This window comes from Quercus lobata, chromosome 4, assembly GCF_001633185.2.
Source record: "Quercus lobata isolate SW786 chromosome 4, ValleyOak3.0 Primary Assembly, whole genome shotgun sequence".
In the NCBI taxonomy this organism is placed as follows: domain Eukaryota; kingdom Viridiplantae; phylum Streptophyta; class Magnoliopsida; order Fagales; family Fagaceae; genus Quercus; species Quercus lobata.
Genome location: NC_044907.1, coordinates 23502827 through 23513980, shown reverse-complemented (window position 1 = coordinate 23513980; position 11154 = coordinate 23502827). Strand labels below are relative to the sequence as shown.

The 11154-nt window shown below is 32.8% G+C and overlaps 3 protein-coding genes across 4 annotated transcripts; 1 reads left to right on the top strand and 2 right to left on the bottom strand.

The window, feature by feature from the left end:
- Positions 1 to 714: 714 nt before the first annotated feature.
- LOC115983165 lies at positions 715 to 2600 on the bottom strand. Its single transcript, XM_031105792.1, has 4 exons — positions 2439 to 2600; positions 2031 to 2345; positions 1050 to 1946; positions 715 to 902 (listed from the first exon to the last, which is right to left on the bottom strand). Exons 1-3 carry the CDS (start codon positions 2519 to 2521, stop codon positions 1850 to 1852), a joined length of 495 nt encoding a protein of 164 aa, XP_030961652.1. The 5' UTR covers positions 2522 to 2600; the 3' UTR covers positions 715 to 902; positions 1050 to 1849.
- A 358-nt stretch (positions 2601 to 2958) lies between these two features.
- On the bottom strand, positions 2959 to 4380 carry LOC115984864. The gene has a single exon (XM_031107860.1). The coding sequence runs from the start codon at positions 4378 to 4380 to the stop codon at positions 2959 to 2961; it is 1422 nt and encodes a 473-aa protein (XP_030963720.1).
- A 678-nt stretch (positions 4381 to 5058) lies between these two features.
- On the top strand, positions 5059 to 7389 carry LOC115987800. 2 transcript variants are annotated; one of them, XM_031111409.1, is made up of 7 exons: positions 5059 to 5293; positions 5422 to 5515; positions 5607 to 5946; positions 6115 to 6149; positions 6247 to 6351; positions 6441 to 6785; positions 7195 to 7389. In XM_031111409.1, exons 3-7 carry the CDS (start codon positions 5925 to 5927, stop codon positions 7279 to 7281), a joined length of 594 nt encoding a protein of 197 aa, XP_030967269.1. In that variant the 5' UTR covers positions 5059 to 5293; positions 5422 to 5515; positions 5607 to 5924; the 3' UTR covers positions 7282 to 7389. The 2 variants fall into 2 exon arrangements, with proteins under 2 accessions (XP_030967269.1, XP_030967270.1); XM_031111410.1 differs by having other exon boundaries at positions 5060 to 5293; positions 6056 to 6149.
- The last annotated feature ends 3765 nt before the right edge of the window (positions 7390 to 11154 follow it).

Below are 11154 nucleotides of genomic sequence, written 5' to 3'. Positions count from 1 at the left end.
ATAGCCGTCACAAATGCTAATATTTTGGAGGGAAATTTTCCCTCCATATTATTTGCGAGGGACAATTAAAACCTCTCGCAAAAAGTGTATTATTTGTGACGGTTAAAAAAATACCGTCACTAATACTAAATTATTTGCGAGGGCTAAGATTAACCTTCACAAATAATTATTAAAACGTAAAAAATTTTGGAGGGAAATGTTCCCACCAAATTATTTCCGAGGGACAATAAAAATTCCTTACAAAAAGTTTATTTTTTGTGTGAGTTAAAAATATACCCTCACTAATACTAAATTATTTGCAAGGGCCACAATTAGCCTTCGCAAATAATCATGAAATTATTAATTTTCTTTGGAGATAAGAGTTATTTTAAAATTTCAAGAATATAATGATTGGTGAAACATAAAGTGATAGGAAATTTGTATTCAAAATTATGCCTATTAAAATTCATAATATCTTGTTTTTCATCTCTGGTTTTCAATTAGGCCACCAACTTATAGATGGTTTGCTCAAATTCTTTGAAACCTTTGGACTCAGCTTGACTTTGAACTTCTAATTTATCCGTCATTTTCTATCTGTGTAATTAACCTCTACAAGAACTACATGATCACTTCTTTGGAAAGTTGCATGAACTAGACTACAGAGAAAATGTAATTTACATATCCACAACACATATAGCAATTAGTGAATGCCAATCACTCAGTACTGGGAAATAATATAAAAAAAAAAAAAAAAAGCCCAGTTTTAAAATCAGTACAAGGCAATTAAGTGGTGAGAATTGGAGGCAGTAATTTAGACTTGGATCCAAGAACTTTAGCCTTTGTGTTTGGGGAGAATTCTGTCTCAGGTAGCACTTTAACCTCTCCTTTTTTAGTGACATGAATGGGATAACTGAGCAAATGACCTGGCAAGTCATGGTTCAAGCTCAGACTTAATAAAAATAGATAGTATAATCACATATTAAACTCAATGGGGTTAATGAGAACATTCTATACTAGGGTAATAACCTTAGAGAATCAAGAAAGAGAGCAAGAGAGATAACTGCCCGTACCTTGTCTGTGACTAAATTTCTATTTCAATAAGCATCCTTAGTATTATGCACATGGATAACTAATCTAGATGAAGCCAAATACGGTGATGGAGTTGAGGTTGTAAGCCTTTGAAATCACTCGATTATCATATTCTCAACACCACTCCTTCTCCAATCTATATCATCATCCTCATTTTCTTCTTGCAGCACATTTGCATTACAATGTAAATTGTCTTCTTCTTGGTATGGCTCTTCTTCATCTGATGGCATTTCATAAAGGTTTCGTGGTTTGGTTTCAATCACAACATTCCATGTGGGATCTTTTATCCCATCAACATAGTAAACTTGAGTTGCTTGACTTGCTAATACAAACGGCTCTACAGTTTTCAACTTTCGTGATGTATTAACAATAGTGGTTCCGTGCCGATCTCTCTTATAACCAATTCCTTCACGAGATACATCATACCAGTCACATTTAAACAACACAACTTTGTTCCCTTCAGTATATTGAAGTTCAACAATGTCTGTTAGTTGTCCATAATAAGGCACATTGCAACTTTGATCCTCCCCTCTCACCATAACTCCATTATTTTGTGTTCTTTTACTTTCATCACATTGATTTGTATGAAATCTAAACCCATTAACATTGTAACCACGATAAAAAACAGCCCTTTTCTCAGGACCCCGAGCTAATGAAAGCATATGCCCATCAACTTGCCTTGTATTATATAAGTCAGTGATCTACAATAAAACCTAAATAAGGTTAAACTCAAGTTGTAGTAATTAAAATATAAACAAACATACATTTTCAAAATAAACTACTATCTTACTCTTTTTTCGAACCACGCAATAAATTCTTGTTTATGCACCCTGTCAATGTCAAGAACACCTGTATTTGTAAGGATGTTCTTATGTTCTCTGCACACAGTTAAATATTCTAATCAGTTTTAATATCATATCATGAGAATATCAAAAAAGTAATTTTTGTGAAGATCATCTTACTCAACAAATCGGTCAGCGTCAACACAATTTTGAAGAACATAAAATGTTGCTGCATTGTGAAGATCATCATTCAACTCACACCTTATTGCTTTCCCTAAATATCGTCCAGGTGTTGAGAATATGGACAATTGAGAGGTATTTGCACATGCGGAAGTACCTCCATCATAATTTCGCTCTACCCGATTAAATTTGGTTTCTATTCCATGTAAATAGCGAGAACAAAATGTTAGACATTCATCTGCTAAATACTTTTCTGCAATAGACCCTTCTGCGTGTGCCTTATTACGGACATAATTCTTAAGCTTGCGCAAATACCTATATTTGAAGGCATAATATGAAATTTTATCAAAAATAAAATACTAGTGTGCAATTATAATTTAGATTATAATGAAATTTTGTAAACTTTACCTCTCAACTGGATACATCCATCTGTATTGCACTGGACCTGCAACTTTAGCTTCCCAAGATAGGTGAATGGCCAAGTGAACCATTACATCAAAGAAAGAAGGTGGAAAAATTTGTTCTAATTTACAGAGGGTTATTGCAATTTGGGTTTCAAGACGATCCAAATCATCCACTCGTAAACTTTAGAACACAATTCTTTGAAAAAGTTACTTAACTTAGTCAAAGCATCAGATACGTTTTTAGGTAAAAAGTCACGCACTGCAAGTGGGAGTAATCTTTCTAGGAAAACATGACAATCATGAGTCTTCATACCAGAAATTTTTCTCTCCTCAATATTCACACATCAAGATAAATTTACAGAATAGCCATCTGGAAATTTAAGATTTTTTAGCCATAAGCATATGACCCTTTTCTCATCATTTGACAGTGTATAGCAAGCTGGGGGTAGCTCTATCTTTCCATTAACCTCTATGGGGTGGAGCATATGTCGTATACCCATTTCTTTTAGATCAAGACGAGTGCTTTAAGAATCCTTCGTCTTATCTTTAATATTCATAATTGTCCCAATCACATTGTCAAATATATTTTTTTCAACATGCATCACATCCAAATTGTGACGTAACAAAAGTGTTCTCCAATATGGCAATTCAAAAAAAATGCTATGCTTCTTCCAATTATGAAACTGTCCATGCCCTTCTAGAAATTGCTTTTTCTGGCCTTTCCCAAATATAATTGGCTTTAACGGACGAATTTGTTTTAACACATCATCACCAGATAACCGTTTGGGTGCTGTCTTCCTTTCTTTTTTACCATTAAATTGTGACTTCTTATTACGCCATTTGTGGTCTAAGGCCAAAAAACGGCGATGTCCCATATAACATATCTTATATCCATTTCGTAACCTGCAATGGGTAGTTTCATTATGACAACAAGGACACGCCAAATTTCCCTTTGTACTCCAACCAGAAATAACAGCATATGCAGGAAAGTCATGGATAGTCCACAACACTGCTGCTCTCATTTGAAAGTTCTCATTTGTTGAAGCATCATATGTACACACCCCATCTTCCCACAATTCTTTCAGCTCATCAATCAACGGCCTCAAGAATATATCAATTTCATTCCCAGGACCCTTTGGACCTGGTATAAGTAATGACATCAATGAGTAAGGCTCCTTCATGCACATCCAAGGGGGAAGATTATATGGAAATAAGATAATAGACCAGACACTGTATTTAATACTCATATTTCCAAATGGGTTAAACCCATCTGTAGCTAGTCCAAGCCTAACATTACGGGGATCCATTGCGAATGACTCATGAATTTGGTCAAATTTTTTCCAAGCTTCACAATCTGCTGGATGTCGTAACACTCCATCATTAACACGTTTTTCATGGTGCCATTTCATATCCGCAGCAGTCTTTGTTGACATAAACAATCGTTGTAACCTTGATTTAAGTGGAAAATACCGCAAAATCTTCCATGGTACCTTTTTATTTTTCCCTTTACCACCCTTATTTGGCTGCCATCTTGACAGTTTACAAACTGGACATTGAGTTGCTTCTGAATACTCCTTATAATAAAGTGCACAATCATCTTTGCACGCATCTATCTTCTCATAATGGAGGCCTAGATCGTTGACAATCTTTTTTGCCTCATAATTCGAGCTAGGTAGTCTCTCACACATAGGAAATGGATCCTTTAACAACTCCATCAACATACTAAAGGACTTGTTGCTCCATGATGATATGCACTTTATGTGCAATAACTTGACTATGAAGGACAAGCTTGAATACTTTTCACAATCTGGATACAAAGGCTGTTTAACCTCTTCCAACAATCTATAAAATTTCTTTGCATCTCCATTTGGCTCTTGTGGTTCATTTCCACTTGATTCCTTGCCACACACCACTTGTGGATAAGCATCCTTGATCATATCAAACATATCACCATATAACATACCATCATCATCATCACCTTCCACTTCACTATCACCTTTCACTTCACTATCACCTTCCTCTTCACTATCACCTTCCCCATGAAGGTACCAAGTAGTATAATCTCTCTTTATACCCCTCTAGTTTTATTCTTTGTGCCTCTAATTTATATATCTCCCTCTCTATTCCTAATTTCATATTTCTGTTTTCTATTAGCAAATTTGCTCAATCTATTACAGCTTTTGGTGATCCATCATCAAAGGTATACATCTAGATTAATGTTTTACTATCTATATAAATAAGACCTACTTTAACTTTGAATAAACTAATGTTACAAGGATGACTAGCTTTACAGCATTAATCTTAAGAATTAATGTGATAGAATAGTTCGTTTGGTTTATTTTATAGGTATATAATTTTTTGAATCTTGTGATATCTTTTTGTATTGTAATATAATGAATTTCTTTCTGTTTCAATTTATCAATGTGATAGGATGATAAGCATGTATTTAGTTTTGAAAAAATTGAGTTATATTTTTTTTTTTTCACAATAATGTCATTGAAGTAAAAGCTTTGTGGGTTAGGTAGAGTTGTGTTTCATGTGTAATTTCACATTAATATTCATAATTGCTAGTGTTCTTTATTTTTTGTGACCGCATTAACAAATTTATATTCTACTTTCATTGTGTTGTTTACAATTGTTAGTTTTTCTAATAGTAGGTAGGCATGGCAAGGAAAGGTAAGAGGAAAGGTAAAGGCATTAGTGAGTCTCAAGACTCTCAACTACAAGAAACTCAGTCAACTAGGCCTTCCTTTGATCATAATGAAGTTTCTGAGCAGGAGCTCTCACAAACTCTACGTCCATCATCTGAGCCTCAAACTGATGAAGGAGCACATCAGGCCTCCAATTCCCTTTTAATAGGTAGTATTACATTATATACCTTTTTTTTTTTATCGCATTTACTTAAACAATTGACATAATTCTAGATAATTATGTCAATAAGTATATGTTCTTTATCAAATTTTTATTATTATTTGTTTTATCAATAGGTACTAATGTTGGATCAAAAAAGAGGGGTCGAGGAAAGGCTAAAGGCATCAATGCTGGAGATGGTGAAATAGAGGTTGAGATTTATGATGGCAAGTGAGTGACTTATTGCTATGTTGGTTTATTAAAATTAATTATAGTATTATAGTTATATGATATTGTTAACATGTTTGATTTCTATTTTCAGAATTATTACACCAAAAGCCACTCGAGAGATTACCATTCTTTTTCACCAAAAATTTAAAGGAGCTTGGACGACTTTTACAGAATACCTAAATTCTGAGCTAGAGACTTTATATGCTCGATACAGAGCTCAACGCTTTAAGCATAAGCAGCCTGATGAGGAAGTCAAGAAGGCATTTATAGAATCAGTGAAACACCGCTATTCTGATTGGATGTTTCGCATTAGAAATCCTATTTTTTAGAGGTACGAAGCGAAAGAAGATCGTTACAAGAATGGTCCGTCCTTCATTCCTACACCTTTTTGGAAAGAGATGGTGGATAAATGGATGATGGGAGATTGGGGGGTGAGTATAAATGAAATACAAGGCATAAATTCTCTCACTCTCTTTCTAACCATTATTTGTTAATATTTTCATAGAAACTAATGTTTTATTGTATGAATTATGCATGTAGGAGAAAAGTTTGAAAAATAAGGGCAACAGAAATAAGTCTAAAATTTTCTCCACTACAAGGTTCTGTACCAATGGCCAAGTACAGATATGAAATGGTATATTATACTATCATCAAATAGTTTTACATTTTATTGTGTATTTACATAGTTTAATAACTTTACCAATGTTTTTTTATTCTTTTAAATATTGCAGTATCTTGAGACGGGCTCTGAGCCTAGCCCCATTGATTGCTTTAAGAAATTTCACACAAAGAAGGATGGCAAAGAATGGGCAACTGATCATGCTAAGACATTATATGTATGCAACTTATACCAAAGTTTTAATTTTGTTATCAACTTTAGTTTTTTGTTGTTTGGATTATCCACGTGGTTTTTATTTATGTGTAGGAAAAAATGGATGCCATAAAGGCCAAAGCTGTTTCTGAAGGTACTAAGACAAATGATTATCAGATCTTTCGTGAAGTGGTTGGTGAACCAAGTCATGGTCGTGTTCTTGGCATGGGAATAGGTATTAAGGCTAAGGATGTGTACGGCTTAACTTCATCCAGTAAAGGATGTAGCAAACGTTGCAGAGAAGATTTTATAAAAGAAAAAGAAGATTCGGAGGCTCGTCTTAGAGAGGAAATGGATTCCAAACTTGCAAAAGTTGTGGAGAAGCTTGAGGAGAAGTTTGCTCAAAAGTTGCAGTCGATGGGCATACTACAACAATCTGACATAGATCCAGCTACCACGGTACAATTTCAAACTTATGCTTTCGCCTCTTTGATCTTCTACAACTTTCTATTGGTTTGATGTGGTTTACAGCTTGCATCTATTATAATATTTTATTATTTTATATTTAGTTTTGATAAATGATAATAGGACTAATATGACATTATCTATTGTTTTGAGTTTTGACAACTGTGTATAGGTTTTGTATTTAATTTTGTATATCATGTGTTTTGTGGTTTACATTTTTCATAATTGTTATATTATTTTAATTTATATTTAATTTTGATAGTAGTTTAAGTAATCAAATTAAGTTATTGTTATTGTTAAATTCGAAAAAAAAAAAGTTACTTTGAGCGGTTTGGGATACTAGAATTCATTTCAATTGTTTCATTTTAACTCATGTTTAATATTTATTTTATTTATTTTTTAGGATGGTACTAGCGGAGATGAAGAGGACAACTCAGACAATAACATAGAGGTTGAAAACAACTTGGAGAGTGACTCAGAGGAAGACTAATATAGATCTTGTCATAGAATAGTTGTTTAAGTTTAAAACAAAGTTGAATTTCAGGATTTCTTTGTATTTTTTATATTTTAAAGTTCGAAATAAATTTTTATCTTTCAATGGATCAATTTATTGTAACATGGTAGTTAAACAAAAATGATATAAAATAAATTAAACAAAAATGATATAAAATAAATTAAAAATAAATAATAAAATATTTCAAAAATTATATAAAATATTACTATCGATGACATAAAAATTTGGTCATAAATAATTTTATAGTGATGACAAAGTCTCTCACAATAAATAAAATAGTGACATCCCTAACCTATCGCTAAAAATAAGTTGCGATGGGTTAAAAGTCCTCACAAATAAATTTTAGCGATAATATTGTGAGGGTATAAATGTCCTCACAAATAGTTAGTAACGACGACGACTTTTTCTCACTAAAAGCTTTTTCTCGCTAAAAATAAGTTGCGAGGGTATAACTATCCTTACAAATATTTATTAATGACGACTGCTTTTCCTCGCTAAAAATAAGTTACGAGGGATTAAAAATCCTCACAAATAAATTTTAGTGATGCCATTATTGCGAGGGTATAAATGTTCTAACAAGTAGTTATTAACGACGACTACATTCCCTCGTTAAAAATAAGTTGCGAGGGGTTAAAAGCTTTCACAAATAAATTTTAGCGATGCTATTATTGCGAGGGTATAAATGTCCTCACAAATAGTTATTAACGACAGCTGCTCCCCCTCGTTAAAAATAAGTTACAAGGGGTTAAAAGCCATCACAAATAAATTTTAGCGACGTCATTATTTGTCACTAAAAAGTATGTCGTCAATTTGGAATTCGCAAATAACTAATTGCGAGGGTATAAGGGTCATCACAAATAGTTGTTAACGATGACTGTTTCCCCTCGCTAAAAATAATTCGTCGATTTTTCTCGTCGTTTGGTAATATATTTGTGAGGGCGAATTTGTTCAATAGTGACAGTAGATTGCCCTCGTAAATTATTTATTTGCGAAGGTATGGTCGCAAAATTTCTTTTAGTGAGAAGTTTAAATACGACGGCCTTCGAGGGCCATATACCCTCGCTAATAACCTTTTGCGACGATATTTGAATTTTTGCGAGGGCATATGGTCCTCGCTAGTAGACTCTTTTCTTGTAGTGTAGGGATCAAATGAAAATATTACATCAGTCCATAACTTTTTATAGGATTAATAATTTGAAATTTTTGACTATTAGATTTCATATTTTCATTACTCTTACTATGCCTGTCAAATTTTGTGTTTTGTGTATAATTTGAAGGTTAAAAAACATGAAATTTAAACAATTTATGATGAGATAGTTATTGATCTTCAATCATCTTGATATTTTGCAAGCATAAATGGTATAAGAAAATTATGTAATCTAACGATTAATATGTCAAAATACTCTTTCAATGAAAAACCGTGGAGTGTTGTAAAATTACATAAACTTACACCAGATATAACTTAAACCTAAACATGTATGTGTGTGTATATAAGCCATGTCTCTCTATTTTACATTTTAGCAGTTTTTCTTTTTTAATTTTTGAATGAGATGGGGGGCTAGCCTGATATCTCTCGAGTCTGTTGGTTGAAAGAAAGGGATAATAATCTCGTGTACTAATTTTTTTTGGATTATGTTATTTTACACTACCTAATAGCAGCAATGACAGCAATGGCAACCCAACCTAGTGGCTGTAGTGATGACTGAATAGTGAAAATGCCCATGGGACAAGATTGAGTAGCCTAACTCCCTGTTGCACCTTTTCATTTTATGGTAATTGATTTATATCGAAGGTTGTGCTGTGCTTGTGGTTGGAGAAGAACACCTACTCTAATAGATGCACACCTGTCTCTATGTGAAATTTCCATTGTAGTCATGACCACGTTCATGTCTTCTGATGAAATTACTTGTAAAATATGAGGGTTTGTGTTGTTGTGATGGAATTTGGAGTTGATCAGACATGCGGCCCTCTTGTCCACATTAGCTGCCATATGTGTTATTTTTTAGGGTCTATCCTGACTGAGTTCATTTACTTGATATAAATTTTTTTTATTTATCTTAGTTTTGGTTAAATGTGGAATCAATTGGAAAAAAGAATTATCTTTTCTGTTTTCTAAGATCTAAACATATTAGCTTCTGCCCCTCTCTTTGCATCTGCATATTTTTAATAAGTGAAGGATAGAAGTTAAATAAGTAATGACTAACGAGCAATATATGCAATTGAAAACATACATACAGACATATATCAATTGTTTTATGATTTTTTTTTTCTATTTCTTAGTTGCATTTTGAGTTTTTGTCTTTGTCTTTGTTTTTACTCTCATTCTTATTAAATGGTTCTTAGATCTCTCTTCTTCTTTTTTTTTTTTTCACAAGGGTCTTTTCTTACTCACTTAATAATGCAGGTTACCACACCATTGTTGAAATTCATGGCTGAATTTGTGCTAAACAAAGCCCAGCGTTTGACCTTTGACACTTCTTTTCGAAATGGCATAATTCTTTTACGTGAAGTCAGTAAATTAGCTTGTTCTGTTTGGGTCAAGGATTTTATCTCTTCCAAATGTTGCAGATTTATATGCCTTTAAATACAAGGGTATGTGGATTTCCTTAATTATTATTTCTAGAGGTAAGAAAGTAAACCTTGTTTTACTTTATTTGCCTGGTAGTTTTATTCACTGTGATGTTGAAGTCTAATAGGATCTTTTGTTGGGTGAGTAGTAGTTTGGTTTGTGTATTATTCTGTTTTTGTATTTTTCATTAATCTAAGAAAGGAAATTTCTTTTGCTTCTTGAGTAGCTTTTTGTGCAGTTGTACTTTTTACAAAAAATAGCACTCTTTTTTTTTAATGCACCTATTACATGATCTTGAATATGCTGATTGCTGGACATAGATCATATAATTTCTTGCATCTTTTGAACCTTTTTCTTGACAAATTCATACATGCAATAAAATTCGTATGACCTTTTTTGAATTTTATTGATCTTCTGAAATCAGATTATAATTCTTTAGGAGTTGCTTTGCTATACTAGCATTCTTTGTGCATTGGAGCTCTTGCCCCCCACTTTTTGATAGGTTCATTTGAGCTTCCCCCTTAATTTAATAAATTTATTATATTTTCTAAACAAGATCTTTCAAAACTTTTATCTTACCTAGTAATGCTGAGTTTAATGAGAAAAGCCCGGGGATATACATTGGTATGAGCTTAAATATAAGAAATAGAAATGTCCTAGTCTGTCAATCTAGAATTAATATATGTTATTGGCTTATTTTCTTCCTATAGAAGTCATAGATTAACCTCAGGTTCATATTTCATTAATTTAATTTTGTAGAGAAACTGAAGGAGCACCTCAATGTAATGCAACTTCATCCTTACTAGAAGGGGTCATCTGAAGTTTTTCATAGCATATGACTTTGTATAGGATTGTTGGTCAAATCGCAGGTCATCATGTTTTTCTTGTTTTTTGCTACATCAATATTCTTTGCCATATCAATAGTTGTTTTATTTTAGCATATTTGCTGTCCTTGTTGAGCCTAGTGTTTGACCTGGTGCATGCAACATGTGTATCTCTTTTACAGTTTGAGTAGGTGAAATAATTATATCGCTATCTTGTTCTTGTTATTATGAGTCTAATCGTCTCCTCATAGTCAACCATTCATAATGTTTCATGATGAAGGCGTTGACATCAAAATGATTTCTTAAACTAAGCTTTGTTTTTGCTTTTCTTTCTTCCCCTTTCAATTTTTTTTTAATGAACTTAAATCATTAAAAGAGAGTTACTTTTATGATGAGAGCAAGGTCTGACTAAAGGGCTGTTATATAAAGATCAGTGCTCTACTTTGAAACATTCAA

Coding starts and splice junctions, on each gene's coding strand:
- LOC115983165 (XM_031105792.1), bottom strand. CDS start 2,521: ATGGTTCACTTGGCCATTCACCTATCTTGGGAAGCTAAAGTTGCAGGT. Junction 2,346..2,438: donor TGGATGTATCCAGTTGAGAG/GTAAAGTTTACA, acceptor CTTCAAATATAG/GTATTTGCGCAAGCTTAAGA. Junction 1,947..2,030: donor GACGCTGACCGATTTGTTGA/GTAAGATGATCT, acceptor AACTGTGTGCAG/AGAACATAAGAACATCCTTA.
- LOC115984864 (XM_031107860.1), bottom strand. CDS start 4,380: ATGTTTGATATGATCAAGGATGCTTATCCACAAGTGGTGTGTGGCAAG.
- LOC115987800 (XM_031111409.1), top strand. CDS start 5,925: ATGGATGATGGGAGATTGGGGG. Junction 6,352..6,440: donor ATCATGCTAAGACATTATAT/GTATGCAACTTA, acceptor ATTTATGTGTAG/GAAAAAATGGATGCCATAAA. Junction 6,786..7,194: donor ACATAGATCCAGCTACCACG/GTACAATTTCAA, acceptor TTTATTTTTTAG/GATGGTACTAGCGGAGATGA.